At 44.7% G+C, this 19,351-nt stretch overlaps 1 protein-coding gene across 2 annotated transcripts; it reads left to right on the top strand.

The window, feature by feature from the left end:
• Positions 1-6,492: 6,492 nt before the first annotated feature.
• prima1 (proline rich membrane anchor 1) lies at positions 6,493-19,351 on the top strand. 2 transcript variants are annotated; one of them, XR_004612628.1, is made up of 5 exons: positions 6,493-7,536; positions 8,410-8,551; positions 10,935-11,067; positions 16,915-18,805; positions 18,843-19,351. XR_004612628.1 is itself a non-coding variant. In XM_034575542.1 (4 exons), the coding sequence occupies exons 1-4, from the start codon at positions 7,213-7,215 to the stop codon at positions 17,012-17,014; spliced, it is 699 nt and encodes a 232-aa protein (XP_034431433.1). In that variant the 5' UTR covers positions 6,493-7,212; the 3' UTR covers positions 17,015-19,351. The 2 variants fall into 2 exon arrangements, 1 of the variants encoding a protein (XP_034431433.1); XM_034575542.1 differs by having other exon boundaries at positions 16,915-19,351.

Below are 19,351 nucleotides of genomic sequence, written 5' to 3'. Positions count from 1 at the left end.
AAAAAATGACTAACTCTGCAGAAAAATGCGTCAATTCCAACTCTACTCTCAAGCTTTATTTAAAGTACACATTTGAACATAGATAGAGTAACACAGAGAGTGATGTCAGCTGAAGGACTTAGTGAGGGTGGGTCGGGGGGGGGGGGATCTAAAGAGTGCATAACCATGGAAAGGGGGCTTGAACGCTCAAGAATCTTGTCTTTCTGTTTGCCCCCTCAATCGAGCGACACAAAGGCTGAATTACTCATTCAAACCTCGCGGGACAAAGGGGAAGGAGCTGGATAGCACTCCTGCATTTGTAGTCAAACATTTAGAGACTTAAATCGAGTCGTCATGAAGGAGAAAGAGTCGGACAAAGCCCATAGAATTGCCATCAGCAAACATTTTCCTGTGTCATATTATGGGGGTCTCCATGGCTCCCTCTGGCCCGCGGACAATGGCACAAGTTTGCACACTCGAATACTGTCACCCTGCCAACGGCAACAAGGGCCCAAAACAGGACAATCCCCAAAGAGAAAGCATGGGCTCTGCAGGGAAGGTTGCAATGGAGGCGGAGGAAGAGGGGAGTTGTGAAATGCTAATTGAGCTTCATCCCCTTATTGAAGTGAGGGGATAAAAAAAATTGAGAGTACCTATCCTTCCATTGAAGCCCAGCAGCAGCAGTGGAATGAGACGTGAGGAAGCTGTTTGTCTGGGGAGCAACACTTGTCCTCAAAGAATATAACGTGCACCATGGATCCCTCCTGCACCAGGACACTGAACTTTCTTGAAAAAAAAAGAAAGAGTGTGCAGTCTATATGAAGGCTACAGGCCATTTATTTGTAGTGAAGTGCAGCCTCCATGATTGATTGCCTCATTCAGTCCGTTTGGGGTTGTCTGAGGAGAGCCCTGCAGGTCTATATATGTGTGTGTGTGTGCTCTGGCCGCTCTATCTTTTAAGGCAGTGCATCACTCTTGTTCTGGAGAGGCGAAAGGGACCCCATTGTCCTGCTCTCTTCTTCTTCCCTTCACCTCTCTGTTCGGCTGAAAAGGCCAATTAACAATGGGGCTCTCCCTCCCCTGGCCTGTCACCCCTACTCCTGTGCTTTTGAAGTGAGGGAGAATGAGAGGAGGGAGAAAGAGGAAGCACATAAAGGCGTCCGTAAATCCCACAGTGCATCGCTGTCCTTGTGCCAGAACAGGTGGATGCATGGGACATTTGCATTTCAGCTATATGGTGGGTTGAGCTGAGCCATCTATAAATTGACCAATACACTTTAATCTAATTTGGGGGGGGGGGGGGCCTCATGGGAGTCGTCCTACACCTTCAATCCACAGACATGTAGACAAACTGTACCCAACAAACACATTAACGTCTTACTGTAACTGTTGCACATGTGCACCAAAGATATACATTTAAAGTACCAGTGTGTAGGATTTAGTGGCATCTAGTGGTGACGTTGCAGATTGCAACCATCTGAATACTTGGATTGTCTGTTTTGGGCTATTGTAGAAAAATGGTGGTGCAGCATGGCAGCGTCCGTGGATGAGGATCCACTCTTGATGTAGATATAAATCTCTTTTCCAAGTAATGGACACCCAATAGTTTCAAGTGATTGTACACAAAAGAAAACAACACAGAATATTATGTTCAACTTCTGTCAATGGATCCACAAAAACCCTGAATACTGGACCTTTAAACTTGCATATCTTTGGATCCTTCCACATCAACTTAAGTCCACCACTAGCCAATTGGAACCAGACTGCCCTGATGTTAGGGAGGAAGCTTCTGGTCAGAGATAGGAAAACCATCATCACCATCATCACATCTCTCTTGGTCACCTGGCTGCTCTATTAAACCATTATTGTGCAGGCTACTTGATAAGGTGGAGGACCATGACTTGAAATGGGGGCTGTACCACTTTTATATATGTCATACACTTAAGGCGTTTCAAGCTCATAAAATAATTTGGTTCTATAGCTGTAAACATCTAAATATTTGATGCAACACTGTTTTTATATACATGTATATATATATATATATATATATATATATACATATGCATCTCCGCAGTGCCGGGCAGACTCCACTTGAAAAAAGGTTGCAGCCAGGAAGTGTTTGGGTGTTGATGTTACAAAGTACCAGACTATCATTCCTCCCTGTGTTTGGATACTGTAGACAAAATCTATTTAGCAGAGGCCCAGTGGTGCTCTGTAGTGTAACAGAAATCTGACTCTGTCTGGGCTGTCTCTTCGGCAGAAGCTCTCCATGACACATCCATTAGTGGAACTTTCTATTGTAAGTATGGGCACTTTTTTCTGTTCCCTGTATCAGTTCTTTGCTCCAAAATAGCCACAACAAGATAAGATATGAGTGTATTGATGCTCCGGGGCGGGGACAGTCAGTATTACAGCAGCACAAGAGACAGACCAGATGAAGATACACGGAAGATAAACCAGAGCAAGGGAAATAAAAAATATGGCGAGCTATAACCATACATCAAAATTAGATAAAAGCCATATACAGTGCACCGATCCATAAAGATAACAGCTCTCTAGGGCAAAGTGAAATGGAACAAAGAAATAAATGGGGAAATATCAGGGGGTGGTTTGAGATTTTATGTGTGTAGCATTACACACGTCTACAGACGTTGATGTGTGATTTAGTTTAAAATCACACATCAAAAACAAACCTCTACTCAACAGCAGTGTTGTTGGCTCATTAGTGCTAATTAATCCCACGTCTTCTGGCTATGGGAAAAAAAACTATGTATGGACCCACCTGTGGTAATAAATACACACTCAGTGGTCAGTTTATACACCTATACAATCTATTGCAATTCAGGAGAGCAACTCTGCCATTAATTCTACCTTTCTGAAGTTTGTAATGTTCACATTTAATTTTTCTTCTTAAATCATATTCAAAGCTTGTGTTGTACTCGACTGTGTGGACTGAGAGGAGTTTTTTTGAGTACAGTCCAGTACAACACCATCTTCTACGACTACAACCTCGACGACAACCTCTAAAACTTGTGACCTCAGCAGACTTTATGGCAGAACGGTTGTGTTGGATTGTAATAGACTGTGTGGGTGTATCACATAAAGTGGCCAGATAGTGTAAAAGTGATGGAAAAACCTCCGCAGAACTCTCCCAGTAAATAGGAGCAATGGATCATCTTCACTCCGAACACACTGTCTGATCTGGATCCGGATGAATCGAAGGACAATATGGACACAAAGACATCAGAGGGAGAAATGTATTCCTTATTTGGCTCCTCTATGATTTGTTGACGTTTGGTAAAATATGAAATCATGTCAACATATCATAAACTAAAAGCTGTATATATTTAAAATAAGTAGGAAGACAGTACTGCGAGAATGCAGTGTGGAGATAACATTTTATATCATTCTTATTCTTATTCTTATTCTTATTCTTATTGTGCTTTATGTGACTTTGTGTAGTAAAAACAACTTCACCCAATACTGTAATTTCTCATAATAACTGTGTCCGTGCTATTTTCAGTGTTTTTTATTTTATGAGTAAACACAAAATTGTGCTTATTAATTTACGTGCCATTAATCTGTGATACATTTGCATGGAACAACTTAATGTCATGTGTTGCCAGACTTTCCCACTAGATGGCAATCTACCTCCACAGTGATAAAAACCAACTGGCCTGTTCCAATAAAGGAGATGAACAGATGAAGATAGATGCAGCTCAGTGATTTTCTAAGAACATTAATACTCCATGCTTGACGTGAGCTTTTAAAATCTCTTTCTGCTCGAGGCCAGTAATTTGTTTTGACTCCTGTTGGCTTACAGAGACACTGTTGATTATTCTCGGCAAAAATAATCACACTGAAAGACCTCAGTAATTTTATTAAGAGCTTTTCTTATCTGACTTTAAAAGGGGCCGTGATGTATGTTGTGGCAGACTGCTGCTTGTTGGAATGAGTTGAGGCAGCAGGAAGTAACCTGGAGGATGTAGTGCTCTCCTCTTGTCAGATAATCAATACTGGGACAGACTGTATAGGAGCGGATGGACGCGCTGAACCGCTGGGCACACTATATATATATATATATATATATATATGCCAAACCCAGGCTTGTTGTGTACATCAGAAACTCTGCATTGTGCTGTATATGTGCAAATGCAGTTTAACAGCAGCTGTGGATTTTCCACTCTAAAAGTCATCCACGGCTCTTGTGTGCATGAGCTCACCCCATTACTGTCTGTGAAGAGCTTTTTGATAGGCAAGAGATGTGATAAATGCTCGGCAGCAAGGAAAAGGCTGTGGGGCTCGATGCTGAATCCATTGATCTTAATCCAAAGTTGTTTGAGTAGTTGGCTGAGATGCTCTTTGTGTTATTTGGAATAAGCAGGCTGTGACACAATTGGCTCTCACCTCTCGAGCAAGATTTGGAGCACATATGATTGTGGGGTTTGTGAAACATGAATAAAGACGTACAAGCTGAGCAGAAAGGAGACAAGAGGAGAAACTGTCCTGCAGAACTGACGTTTCAGGTTTAAGGCTTGAAACCCCCTGTTCAAGTCCTTCAAACAAGATCGCCCACAACAAAGATCTCCACGATAAGGAAGGAGATAGGTTTGTGTTTAAACTGCAGATTGATTTTTATCCATTTGGACAATAAAATGGCAAAAAACTGTCCAAATGGATAATCACAGTTTTCCAAAGCTCAAGTCGATGTCTCTAAATGTCCTGTGTTGTCCAATAAACAATAAAAGACCCTATGACCATTACTCTGATGTAGTGAAAAGAAGCAGGTCCTCACAATTGACAGGCTGGATCTTACGACTCTTCTTTTGAAATTAGATTATCAGTCGTGAATAGAAAAATCACTTAGCTGTTCCAGCTTTAAAGCTGTGATCTACCATTTGGGATGAAATCATTTCCTTCTTGAAAAATGAGGAGGAAAAATCCTGCAATATGTCTCTTGGGATTATACCAGACTGTAGTGAAATGTCAGAACTCCAGAGATTATGGTGCCGCTTAGCTTTGTTAACAGGGTGTAGGATAACCCTGCGCCACTGGACGTCTTCTACTTTATCCACTTTTAAGGACTGGATAGAGGTATTAAGTGCAATGGTAAGCTATGAGAGGGACTTACAGCGTGGCTGGAAGAGAAGGTCTTTTTGATCGAGTTTGGGGCCCAGTCCTTGCCTGAACGATGGATATGAGAGATTGACGCCACTTGTTCTTGCAAAAGTTGAATTTGGATCAGGTATCTAATGTTATTCTGTAAAATAATAGGGGGTTGATAATGTTTTTCTTTTGTTTTGTTTTGTTTTGTTGTGTTGTTTCTTGTGTTTTGTCTTTTCCTATTGTGCTTGGGTTGTCTAGCCAGACGTGGACCTTGTTGCTGGATTTCAGACTTTTTTCTGTCATGATTGTTTGAAAAAAAAGGAAAAAGAACTCTAAAATAGACAAACAATGTCATTTACATAACTGTGGGATAAGGAGACTGTGATTTAAATGTTTGACTAAAAGTGTGATCCACTAAATCAGCACTGAGACTTTATTAAGTGAGATTTTTTATAAATGTGGTGACGTCAAATAACAGATACAGATGCAAATATTATAAAACATACAAACGTTCTTCTCGGTACTTATCATTGACACCAGAAGATGAGGTCTGATTCCCTCTGACAGTGTTTAACTAAACCCCAGTAAACTGTGCCTGTCACGTTGGCTCTCTAGTACCATGGCTGTGAGCTGTGGGGTAATTTCATAACTGTGCCGAGTGAGGACCACCAACAACATTATGCAACTCTGCTCTTAAAAAACTACCCATCGCAGCCGCACTCTTTACCCTCTGGCCTACACAGCATCTCCTCCCATGAACTATATCAGCATGGTGATATATAGGCTACACGGCAAGTGGCAAAAATAAAGTGAAAGTTGAGTTTAAAAAAATAAATGTCTCATGAATATCTTATACATGTCTTTGTTGTTGAGCACTATATAAGCAGTGAATGCCAGGTTACATCAGTGGTGTTTATTCCCTCGGCCTACTTGGGGACATTGGACCACAGAGTGTTCTCGCTGGGAAATCAAACATGGGCATGGCAATGTTTTCAGTCGGTAGGCGTCTTGCTCTCTCTCTCTCTCTCTCTCTCTCTCTCTCTCTCTCTCTCTCTCTCTCTCTCTCTCTCTCTCTCTCTCTCTCTCCCTCTCTCTCTCTCTCTCCCTCTCTCTCTCTTCCATCTCTTCCCTCTCCCTCCACTTGACGCGTCATCCTTACGCACTCTCCTCCTCCACGCATCATTGTGGGCTATACTCTCCTGCCTGGACCACTATGATAAAACATAAAAATAAAAAAAAACACACACACAACTATAAACAAGCAAAACCAAAAAAAATTAAAATAAAAGCCAACTGATACAAACGCCCTCATAATGACCACATCTCCCCCAATCACCCTCCCTCCTCCTCTCTATCTCTCTCCCTCTTTTTGGGGAGGATGAAGGGAGGGGTGATGAGGATGAAGAGGATGAGCAGGGTGGTGGTGGTGGTGGTGGGGGGGAGTTACTTTTTTGAGGAGGGTGAATTTGTAGGAGCCCTGCGCGCTGCCAGGACGAGCTGATGTGCGCGCAGCATCCAGTGCGCGCCGGTGGTGATGCTGACGCTCCCGTGTGACACAGCCCGCTGCGTTCCTGGCACACAGAGCGGGAGGCATCAGTTTGTGAACCCGCGGCTCAGCCCCTGCGCTCCGGACGCGCCCGTGCACATCCACCGCTCAGCCCAGATAAGTTGAGGGGGAGATGTGAGGAATCCTGCCGCACGATATTCCTGAGGATCTCTTCTTTCTCTCCCTCCCTCCCTCTCTCTCTCTCGCTCGCTCGCTCGCTCTCTCTCTCTCTCTCTCTCTCTGTGTCTGTCTGTCTGTCTCTCTCTCTCTCTCTCTCTCTCTCTCTCTCTCTCTCTCTCTCTCTCTTTCCGTGTTTTCCCCCCTCTCTCCTTCAACTTCGATGGCTTGAGTGGCCCATTTGCACTCATGCTCGCAGCCGAGGAGGGATGTAAGGTACGGGCCATCCACCGCCCTCACATTGCGCGGACCACCGGCGTGATCCAGGTCGCCGTCTGAGTGCCAGAGAAAGAAAGAAAGAAAGAAAGAAAGGAAGAAAGGAAGAAAGGAAGAAAGAAAGAAAGAAAGGAAGAAAGAAAGAAAGAAAGAAAGCAAAAAAGAGAAGAACTACTTTCGACATGTGAATGATCGAACATTTGCTTCACTCACTCCACCGGCTCGCCTGTCCTATGCTACCGACAACGGGATTTCAAACGGGAAATGATTGTGGCATTATAAACTACTTCTGGGGACGCCTGTCACAGATCTCTGCGCTGAAGTGGACAGGGTGGATGGTTATTTCCCACACACTTCCAGCCTATGTGTGCTGCATTCATCTGTTGGAAACGCCGCCTAGTATCTTCGACAACAGAGGAATGCTGGTCCAAGATCTAATGCCATTCACTTTAAGTTGTTGGCCTTTATTCTTCGGTCACTGCCTCCTCTCACTGTTTTTACTCTCATGCCAGGTAAGGATCATGGCTCGGGGCGCGCCACTTGTCACTTTACGCATGAGGAGAGGTCGCACTAATGTAGCTGGAGTTTGATTTGCCGATGGACTGTGGTTAAAACTGTGGTGCTGACTGTCTTTTTTTAAAACTTGTACTCACACATTTAGCTGCAGTTATAATATAATCCCTTGCTTGTGTGCATACACTATATGTGGGGGTCGCCAGTCCATGGCACACATGTGTGTTTAAATACCGTCGGCCATGCATATGCAGAGTTTCCACTAAGGCATGAGAATTACATCTAAGTGCACTCTCATCCACACACAGACACTCATCTCTCTTTGTGGTGGGAACATGGAGTAGTGTTTTTATGATAACAATATTCAGTTATCCCACCAGGATCCCTGCAGCAGGCAGGCATATGCTAGTGATGAGTATTCTAACCTCTGCCCCTGTGCTGCTGCTGCCTACAGATAGTGGTGAGCTGTTGTTCACACGCACACACTGTTGCCAGGGTTCATGTGTAATGTGATCTGCTTGAGTTTCCAAGTCCGCCCACGCACACTCCTCGGGGCAGCCTGCTGCCCACTCTGCTGGTGGGTGGTTTCTTCCAGGGAGCGGGCTGATGCAGCCATAGACGTGCTACTATTGTGCATGTACTACATACACCAGCAGCCCCAGTGACAACAAACACTGGAGCTGCGATATGGAGAGAATGCTGAGAGGATGTCCACGGTGTTGCCAAATGAGAGGCTGCTGAGCTGTTCAAGAGTCTCCATTTGTGCTGCACAGTGTTGTGCTGATGGCACTTCTGAGTAATGCACTGAAGGACAGGGCCTCAGCCATTTCAATGTGTCTCTCTCTTTCTCTTCCACTCTCCCTCGCCATAAGGGAGAACTCCAGAGGTCATGCTCACGGACTGTGGCGGAGAAAGTTAGTGAACAGTGCCAGCTGGCATGCCACTGTAGAAGATACCCTCCCCTGCCTCCACCGCCACCTCCCCCGCCTCCCCCGCGGCTACTGGTCACCTCAGGTAAGACACCCAGGCTTTCACACCTGTCTCCGTCCAAGTCTGTCTGCCTCACCCCTTCCACTCTCACCCCACAGTTGGATCTCACTCCCTACAGCCACGTGTCGAGCAATAGTCTGAAGAAACAGTTTTTCCTTTTATGCAAAAGAGAAGAATTGTGCCCTCAAGCCCTCCCCTGAGAGTTGATGTGTGAGTGCCCATGCATGGGCCTTGGTTTTCTGTGTGTGATAGAGCCAGCAGGATGTTGACAGCTGAACACAGGACTAATTTATTCCGGGTCTGACCTTGGGGAGTACCCAGCTGCCTGTGAAATCCAAGCCTGCTGGGCTGCCAAGCTCAGTGGCTCAGTGGTAGGGTTTCCCCCGGAGGACCCCTGATTAAAACACAGATGAGTTAATTAAATTAGCTCTAATTTGATAGAGATAAGGGGCTAATGAAGCAGCACAGTAGTTCCAGCTTCGTTTTTGAAGTTGAGCTGCCGGCAATAAGGGTGTGTGTGTGTGATGTGTGTGTGGTAGTCCCTGTGTACAAATCATGTACAGTATATCGGTGTGGATCCAGTGGCCTGTTGCGGCAGTCTCTCCTCCTCCACTCTGAAACGGTAAATCCACTGACAGATAGGTGAACATATTTCACCGGGCCCCCGCTCGCTGAAAGTTGAGATGATTTGTATGGCGTCTCAAGCACCTTAATGAACAGTGCGCTGAAATATGGGACAGGCGTTGCTGATGATGCAGCCATTCTGAGCTATTACTGTGACTCTTTAGAATCACTCAACCCCGAGCCCTTAGTGTTATGAATAGGGAGGAGCACTTCATCACCAAAGTCTCAACAGACAGCACTGTAAAGGTTTTAATCAATCAGGTCCAATGAATTTTTTCCTTTTTCTCTCTGTCTGGTCAATTTAGATGGACCGCCCTTTTTTCCTCCCCTGACTCACCATGTGAGCTACCTATGAATCGAGAGTTATAGACCCATCTGTGATTGTTGTCAAGGTCACTGCATGAATGCTGCCAGGACCATCTGACTGTAAACTAAGGTGTGTGTGTTTGTGTGTGGAGGCGAGGGGGGGGGGTGGGGGGGGTGGATGCCCACTTACCGCCAATGCACGAGTGGAGCTCTGCATCCACAAGGATCTGGTGCCTCCACAACAAGCAGCGTGTCACGATAAGTATGATAAGCAGGCCAATTTCCATTCCTTTTTAACTTTACACGGAAATGTTTGTGGATGGTGCAGACGCCATGAATAATTCACTTAAAAGGGAGTTTTTTTCCCTCCCTTTTTCAATTTAATCTATACAGGCACATAATTATCTTGATGCTCCCTCAGTAGCCCAATTTGCAGAGTGGTTAGAGCAGAAATTTCGCTTTAAACTGAAGTCTTTAAAATGCAATGAATATGCATGGCAAAAAAAACTGGGACAATGGCTGCGATCTTATCTATGTGCTAAAAGTCTTGGGGAAATTGGCGCTGCAAGTAAGCGCCCCATGTGCTTAAAAATGGTTTCCAAAGTCCTTTCAAAGGAGGGTGCTCCGTCACAATAGAGTAGATCCGTGCCACTGACTGAATTAAATCCTACAGCCGTTGACAAAATGCAGGATTAAAATGGAAGTTTGGCTGAGAGGAGCTTTTAAATTCATAGTGACTTATGATGTGGTGTGCCGTACCGGGGAAGAGCAGCGCCTTGTTATTTGCTCCGTTGAGAAATGTGCTGTGCTGGAAACTAGTCCACGGCATTACCGAGGAGTATTTGTTGCCATGGTGTAAACCCTTTCGTTCATTCATAACAGAATAACACTATACATGCAGGAGTTAGGAGTTCGCCTTTTTGCATATACAGAACGGTGTATTTCCTCAGGAGCATGGAGCTGGAAGAAATCGGCATTCCAATAGATTGATGTGCACATGACTAAACTGATTTATAGATGTGGGGGGAGCATCAAACACTGCAGAAAGAGAGGAGGCAAGTTTCTGCATTACAGACTTTAAGTTGCTGATGCACATAATGTTATACAACGTTCCTGGTGAGTGGCCTCAGTCCACGGATCTAATGTGGGAAGAGCAGGAGGTTCCTGCAACAAATTGGTGTTTACAACAGTGCTGGTGTAGAGGAGGCTGACGGGACCTTAAATGATTCATGGTGTCAGGTTGTATATCTTTGAACGTTGAACCTAAGAGCCACAGAACGGCTACTTCCCAAGTCAGAGAATCACTTCAACGCTGCTCTGTTACTGTGTTGTATAATGCAATCACTCAGGATATAACAACATGGCTAAAGTCGGTGTTGTGTGCATTGAAAGCATAGTAATGTATTTTGTTTGACATTCATTAAATTCATTCTCTGCGTTCTCTCTCCTCCTTTCCCCTCTTCTCTCTCGTTCTAAGTGCCGGAGCCCATGGTGCCCTTGTTGAGGCCCTGGTGGATGGAGATGGACATTGCGGTGCTTGGAACGGTGGGCTGTGCCTCATTGGTGTTCCTCCTCTCAGCCATCATCATCTGCTACAAGGCCATCAAGAGGTTGGATGTCATTTCTCTCTTTTCCTGTTGTATTTCAGTTAAATCTTACTCCTAAATATATTGAACGATGACAAATTGAAATGGGAACTGTCACAGATTGGCTACTCAACATATCATGTGTAATGTGACCCATGGGAGACTGTAGTATTTCTCCTGGCCTCGTGTTAGAGCGGCGCGGGGGGCTACGTTGACCCTGTCATCACCCTGCTGGGTCACACTCAGGTCAGAGGTTAGGTAATGGAATGGGTTGTAAACGTCACTGAGAAAGATCCACTACAGTGAGTCCAGCAGAAACCTCCTCTATCCTCAATTAATTTATCGAGGTGCATGACGACCTGAGGTAACATTACCATGTTTAAATTTATTGTTTTGCATAAAGCTTGGTAGAAATGCTGCTGGATTCAGGAACATGAAAGCACGAGGCGAGCAGAGGAATCCCAAGATGCTGCCGTTGCAGCGGGATCTGTTTTTCCCATTTGGCTTATTAGAGAAAAGGCTGCGTGAGGTTTTGCCTGCAGCACAAACCAGACCCAATTCTCTGTGTGACATTCAGGCAGCACCATGTCGCACATGCACTCTGACATCCATGGTAATGTTCCCAGACATTTAACAAACACAAACACACAAACACACAAACACACAAACACACACACACATACACACACATGCACACACATCCACATCGTGCAAAGCCCCGCACATGCACATGCACATGCACAGAGAAGCATGCAGAGGATACTTGTGTGCACCCATCCATATACACACAGCATCTTAACATACATACATACATCATCGTGGCATATTTACACTCTATAAAACATGGTATAAACACAGACTTTCACACACTGCCACAGACATGTGTGCTTAATTAGGGAGCGACTTTTATGTTTTATTTATGCATGTTTAAATAGATTTTGTGTCCTACCATATTATATTTATGGGATTTATTAAGCCCCAATGCCAGATATGGCTTTCCTCAGCAGAACTCTATCTCTCCTTTCTTTAAACAACAAATAGGCAAAGTCAGGCAGTGGAAGTAATGGGTAGTTGGCTCAGGAATTCATTATGGCAATTCTCCAGCCCCCTGTGTAGCCAAGGGGCACCTTTTTTAATGCAGCAGTGGTAGGAAAGTGTTGTTGCAATACGGGCTCTAGCCCCAAACCCAAGTCATTATTTATGAATTAATTTGCGCAGTCATTCAGTCACAGGCCACATCTTTTATACATGCAAGCGGGTCGTGTCCTGAAGCTCTGTGGGCTCTAGACTGCAGACTTTGTGCCACGCCAAGCTGCCCTCCACTCTGAATGAGAGGGGAGAAATACACAGGTCCAGCCAGACTGCCCTTATTACACATTCATTAGTCACCAGCCAGGGAATCCAGGGAAAATGTGGTTCCTTCAAACATTTGTCATGGATTCTGTGACCGTCCATTGTTCCTGAGAGGAGGGGAGAGGAAACAACACAGAGAGAAGGACGGATAAAATGATGTCTAGCAAAGCAAGCAACGGCAGTAATTGAGCATCTTGGTCAATAACAATGTGAGAGAGGGTTTGTCAGTGAGAAAAACAGCCAGTTATATATAGCCCTTCCAGCCCCTCAGTGCTCCGGGCTTTCCCAATGAAAATCAGCTGGCCGAGGGCCAAGGCCTGAGCGGCACAGACAGCAGAGGAGCGAGCTCTGCAGGTCCCAGCCCTCCTGGCCTTTTGTTATTTTTTATAATCTCTGTCTGCCAGTCATCTGTCAGAAGCAAAGAGGGCTGGAGAGAAGAAAGAAACACTTCCATACGATTCTATTCAGAGTCCACAGCACTCAGGGAGGCTGGTGTGTGCGAGCATAGAGAAGAGGATTCAGACACACGCTGGGTCTCAGTGTTGCTGTGCCATCCGAAGCAGGAGACATTTTGCTGTGGTCCGGGCTGTCAGCCATGGAAGGAGCCAAAACAAACAAAACTCAACCCAACTGACTAATGAAGCTCGTCGCTTTTCCCAATCACTTCCCGCTCTGGGAGGCTCGTCCAAAGACGGATAACACATCACAGCCGGTCCTGTCCAAGGGTGATACACCACATCCCAAACTCTCCAACCTCAGATACAATAAAAGGAACAAAATGCTTTAAAATCCAATGTTTACTGATACATTATTAATCTCCTCTGTTGCATTTTCAAAAATGACTATACCAGCAGCATCAAAACTGCAGACAGCTTTTTACAGTCTGTTTTCTAATACTTATTCTTTCAGCCATGGCATGTAACTCTAATATCCAGATGGCTGGAGTAATTGTAAACAGCTCAACACATGTCCCAATTTCGACGTGATCCATTCCCCAAACTTCAAACAGGAGAGTGCGCTGTGATTGCACAGCTTTGATATGAAATATTCATCCAACCTGTGAAGTCCTGTGTTGCCACCTGCCATGTGTCAACAGCATGGCATCTATTATTGAACGTCTGGGTAGAGGTTGGTTTGAGGCCCCAGTGCTCTGCCCTGTATGGTGGCCCCAAGCGACATGGTCAGTCTGAGCGGAGATTACATCCTGGGAGAAATAAACAGGGCTGAAGCACCTTCAGGCTGTAAATCAACAGGGTCAGACTTTACAGCATGACATGAAAAACTGACCCATCAAAAATATTCTAAATTAAAATTATTAGTGAGCTGCAGAGACGTTGCGTAACGTTAAATTAATGTCGTCCGCAGTGACTCACTGTTCTGAGGGGAAGAATTCCCACACTGGCTATAAACAGTATCATCTGTCCCGTAGAGAAAACTTTGGTATATCCCAACTCCCAGAGCTGCAGCCGAATCATCCAATCATCGCCCCCGCAGCAGCATGTGTTTCCACCCCGCGGCTGGACGGTTTCCTGTCTCAGGCTTTCCCCGGGTCCCACAGGGACACGGCAAGCTGCATCTGTCCTACACGGCCAGCATGTGTCCCCGGTGTCCTGAGCCACACGACCCCTCACAGCTGACTGTCCCCGAGGAAGTCTTAGTCACCGCCTCACAGTTTGTTTGCAACTTTGTCTGCAGTGCAGTGTCGTCTATTTTAGGCAACAGTTACTGGTTAACATCTTATTAATACATCAACACTCCAAAATATCAGGCATAAAATCAATCTGAGACTATTGCAATACAAGAAAGCTCAATACACTTGATTTAGCTTCATTTCAAATTGAAGAGAGTTAATATTATTTTGTATGACTTTTTATTTGTATCATTTTGGCAATGCTCCATGCTCGCCCATGCTATCATGCTAAAGGTTGATTATTATGATATATGGAGCTTACTAGGCTAATATCTTCAGCATGCTCACAATGAAAATCCTGACATGCTGATGCTAAGTAGGTTTGATGTCATAGACTGTGGCTTGTACAAAGATGGAAGACGCATCCTCACTTCCTCCTGTTGAAGCTAAAATATCCCGTACACGAGCGCCACTATCCTGAACTTAATTTAGAGCCAAAGTCTGCAGAGTGGTGATCGTTTGTTGGGGCTGTGGTATTGTCAGTTTCAGCTGTCAATCAATGTTTCACCCCATTTTTATAGCATCAAATATAGAAAATAAATATTTGACCAAACGTCAGTGTGATGATCACCTAAAATGAAAGACAATTTCATTCTATGTGCGCTTTGACTTTTTAGTTTGGCCCGTGTCCCAATCACTAACATGGAGGAGGTGGGGTTTATGAGATGTACTGCAGCCAACCACTAGAGGGCAATCACGATGATTAAAGTTCACTGTTGGGAAATTGTTACGTCGACTGTCATCATATAGGCCAATCAAATCTGTTGTTTGTATTTAGATATAGCGTAAGGTATTACAATTATATTTTAGCATGCTGACATTTGTTGAGAAACAAACAAATCACAAAACCAATTTGTTTAACAGGAATTTAAAACAAAGTCTTCAGGCAAACGTAAATGTCGACTTGACAATGGCACTAATTGAAAAGTGAGGGACTGACCACAGTTCATCCTGAGGGAGACATGAATGAAGAAAAACAAACACATTCAATTATGCAAATTTCTAAATTGCACCAGAGGAAAAGAAAGAGGGGTATCAGTTCACCCAAGGGGATCATACATGTCTGCACCAATCCATTAAATAATTGTAGAAACATTTCACATAACTCCACAAATGTGAAATTACTGGTGTGGCTACAAGTCAGGAGACCAGCAGACTCAGTAGGATTTGTCATCCAGGGACCATGAATGTGTATAAAATGGAAATCAATGTCACAGTCGTAATAAAATATATCTTAGTCTTAACCCAAGTGGCGGGCTGATTGGCATTTAAAACTTACCTGTCTGGGAACATATCTAGATTGTTCATCATTCAGACTCCACTGTGATTTTTTTTTCATCATGGTGAAACCGGTAAACATCCTGATTGGATGAACGACAGACGAGAGTTATTCCTCTGCTGAAAAAAACAAAAAGTGGCTGGAGTGGAGCTGAGCAGGATTTCTGAGGAGCTCTGATGAGCAGGGGAGGTGGAGGCACGGAGGTGAAGCACAGCACTGACATGACAGCTGAAAACAGCTGAGACAGGAGCAGGTTTAAAACCTGACAGCAGAGGGATGGTTGTATAACAGGTGTGGCAGAATCAGATTGGCTGAAGAGCGCGGGATCAAACGGGAAAAAAAGACAGCTGACAAATTGAGATGACAGCTCAGGAATCGTGAATAAATAGAGTGTCCGTGTGCATGATTAAATATTTAGTGGATTGACACCACCACCATGGAAAAATACTGATATTAATAGAAACAACATTAAGTTGTAACAGAGAGAATAGTCTTAAAGGTACAGCCCATAGATTTTATATAAATGTGAATTGAATTAAGCAACATTGCATTTCTGTTTATGTTATTCCTTCTTTCAAAAACTGCATGCTCCCTTTAAAAAGTACTTACAGCATCACGTCTCTGACACAGTCTCCACAGAAACTAAACAAAGTGAAGGTTTTTTATTGCAGTGCCGTTGTATTGGATTACATGATGTCTGTGAAATGTGCTCATTTGGCCCTATAAGGATTCCCTCTCTGCACCGTGTCCGAGTAAGGAAAGCGATTTGTGCTGGACTGGACTGAGAATGACTGTTCGTCAAAGTTGGACCGGCCAGCCGCGGCTTTCAGGAGAGGAGACACTGAGCTAAGATGTCGCTCAAGGGTCCGCTGTGCCAGTGAAGGCACTGTACAGTGTTGAGTGGGACAATGACTGTATTAACTGTATTCAGATCTGTCTCCGAGTTACGTAAGCCGAAGCAGGGGAGAGCAGCTGAGGGGGTCGGTGCAGAAGCCACAGTACACTGGACAAATATAATAACCACAAAGGCACAGAGGAGTGCATGAAAAGGGCGGCATTGAATGATACTGCTCTTCACAGGCCAGTAGCAGCACAGGGATCATGTGTCGCCGCTTTACTTTGCACCAGAACGTACTCTCAAAAAGGAGCCGAGCATTAAAGCACAGCCAGCGTTGAGAGGGAATTTCACCAGGCGGTTATGTATCGATGTTATTCCCAAGTTGTTTTAAGAGCCGCACACACACTCATTACTTAGCAGGAAGATTGCATCTACCAGTCAGAGTAGGTAATTGCCTTATCCCCTGTGTTGCAAAGCATCCTTCCCTCCCGTCTCCTTGCAAAAGTGACCTTTGAACATTGAGCTTATTAGAAAGGATCGCTGAGACCAGCGTATCCATCCGGAGCAGCCTGAGGAATCAAATCAGCCCAAAGGTTAACAGTCTAGAAACTCCGTTTTTAATGACGTGGCCTTTAGCCGAGGGCGAATGTAGTGTCACTTCTCCCTTTAAAGGAACTCATCCTCACTCTGTGAAAATGTTTATTTTCGCAGGAAACCACTACGGAAAGAGGAGAACGGGACGAGTCGCGGGGAATACGCCATGAGCATCCGCAAGAAGAAGGCCATGGGTACCAACAACACTGTGGTATAGACTGTCTCCCGGTGGACGCAGGAAGTGACATCACCGTGTACGTCTCTCACCTCAACCCCCCCCCACCCCCCCACCCCCCCGAATACAGCGATCCCTTCTCACCCAGAATGCAACAGGGGTTTTATTTTCAACCCGAGGTATTCAAATACCGTCCCTATTTGCTTGGCATGTCGCCCGGACTAAAGACACCATTCAGCTCGGGAGGAGCTGCAGAAGACGGAAGGAGGGAAAAAAAAGTGAAGGCAGAAAGGACGGAGAGAAAAGGTCCACAAGCCCCCATGGTGTCCAAAGTGGCACAGCAGGCTGAACAGTATGCTCTTAGTAGCAGCAAGTGTTGTTGACAGGCTGGTTGGCTGCTGGCTGGAGAGGGACTGTCTGCCAGTCTGCCGCAGATCCAGACCTCACACACTGTTGACATCTGCAACGGAACAACAGACAATACAGCAGCCCCCGCGCTCCCATGGGTGGCTCGACAGGACGCCCCCTTACATCCCCCCCCCACCCACCCCCCCTCAAACACACACACACACACACACATACGATACATAACGTGCATGCAGTTTTTACAGAGAATGCAACATTTTTTATATTCCAATCCTCACACTGTTCATCTTTGGTTCTCCATTTCTGAGACAGATGCTTTGTGAGAGGCATGATGTTCCTGCTGGTCCTGGCTCTGAGATGTGGATTCATCTGACTATGCAATTTAAAGAAATCCATATTAAAGAACCAAAAAAAACACAAAAAAAAAAGAGGAGCAGCAACATCAACATGGTTGTTTTACCATGCCAAAAATGCCACTGAAGACTTAGGCTCAAATGTAATATACTTCAGTCATTCATCTATTTATTTGCTCTATTTATTTACTTATCTACCTTTGAATTTATTTTTCTACTCAAACGGGAAAAAAAAAGGAACTGTCTTGTACGTTACTCGCATCTCGAGAAATCTTGAACCTCTCGATGAATCCATTTTTATTTCTTGATAGCTCTGTTTTTTTTAAGTGAATAATTTATAAAGCATATAATTCATTTGTGATGCTCCGATGCTTCGAGCCTGCTGTCGCTTTGTCGAGACACTGATGCAGAAAACGCGCTTGCTCTGCAAAGAGTTCTGGTATCGGTTGTTTTGTCTCTGGGTGTTTGATGATGCTTTTCTCTGTTTCCCTGAGACGTCGGCTGAAGTGCGAGGGGTCTTTGCGATGTGCTCTGTGAATGTGTGTTCTCAAAACATTATTTCTGTGCCGCATCGTACGCAAGTCCCCGTTTTTTCATTTGTTACGTCAAAGCAAGCCCCCCACCATCACCACCACCACCACCACCACCACCGAGAAGTTAATGTGCTATCACCGGTCATCTGTTAATTCTTGTTGTTTTAGAGTCTTGGGGTCAGCGAGATGCCTTCAGCTGTGTTTTGTGGATTGGATTCGACAATCTTTGTTGTGGTGGGGGTCTTTTTTCTGTCCGTCAAGAGGGGCTTAGCCCATCACTGTAGAAACAGGGGACATGAGCCCAGGGCTGACCTTGTGACTGGTGAGAGACAGGAGACTTAGCCAATAGCCAGAGATCAGGTTGCACAGCGGATGGCCTCGGCAGGGATGTGTGTGTGTGTGTGTGTGACTCAGTGCTGTCACAGGCATCCTCCACATCCCCGCTGGAAAAAAACACAACTGAGCTGAACTGGAGCATCACTCTACGCTGCTGTGCTTTTTTACATTAAACCTGCGTGTGTCTGGGCATGCATGCATGTTTGTGTGTGTGTGTGTGTGTGTGTGTGTGTGTGTGTGTGTGTGTGTGTGTGTGTGTGTGTGTGTGTGTGTGTGTGAGAGAGAAAGAGAGAGTGCGTGTCTCTGTCTGTCTTTCCATCTGTGTGTGTATGAGTGTGCATGCAGATGAGTGTGCTCTGAGAGTGGGCTGCACTCTGTGGCTGTCGGTTAAGTATAGTCATTGGCTAAACTGTGGAAATTTGGGAAAACACATGCTTGCATCTAAACATGCACAGGTATTAGCTAACAGTATACCCCAACATGTACCTATAGGAGAGAAATGATGGATGCATGAATGTAAATATTGATATTTAAATATCTGCCTTCTGGACTGTTAATTCATGTACAGTGTAACAGAACATATGTTTATACATAGCGGAACTTAAACAATGTGCTACCATTTAGAATTATGTCAATGTTGTCATGTTGATGGAGCAAGCCATTAATGTATATATGGCAATCAATAGTACATACACAATTTATGCATTATACCAAACAGATAGAGAGATGTGTATAAGTTGATTTCATTGCTGAGTTTTTCAGTTGTAAATAAAACTGTACATAATGACAGA

The sequence above is a fragment of the Hippoglossus hippoglossus genome, chromosome 22 (assembly GCF_009819705.1).
Source record: "Hippoglossus hippoglossus isolate fHipHip1 chromosome 22, fHipHip1.pri, whole genome shotgun sequence".
In the NCBI taxonomy this organism is placed as follows: Eukaryota; Metazoa; Chordata; class Actinopteri; order Pleuronectiformes; family Pleuronectidae; genus Hippoglossus; species Hippoglossus hippoglossus.
Note: the sequence above shows the minus strand (reverse complement) of the source record. Positions and strands in the feature narration are given on the sequence as shown.

Coding starts and splice junctions, on each gene's coding strand:
- prima1 (XM_034575542.1), top strand. CDS start 7,213: ATGATCGAACATTTGCTTCACTCACTCCACCGGCTCGCCTGTCCTATG. Junction 8,552..10,934: donor GCGGCTACTGGTCACCTCAG/GTAAGACACCCA, acceptor TCTCGTTCTAAG/TGCCGGAGCCCATGGTGCCC. Junction 11,068..16,914: donor TGCTACAAGGCCATCAAGAG/GTTGGATGTCAT, acceptor TTATTTTCGCAG/GAAACCACTACGGAAAGAGG.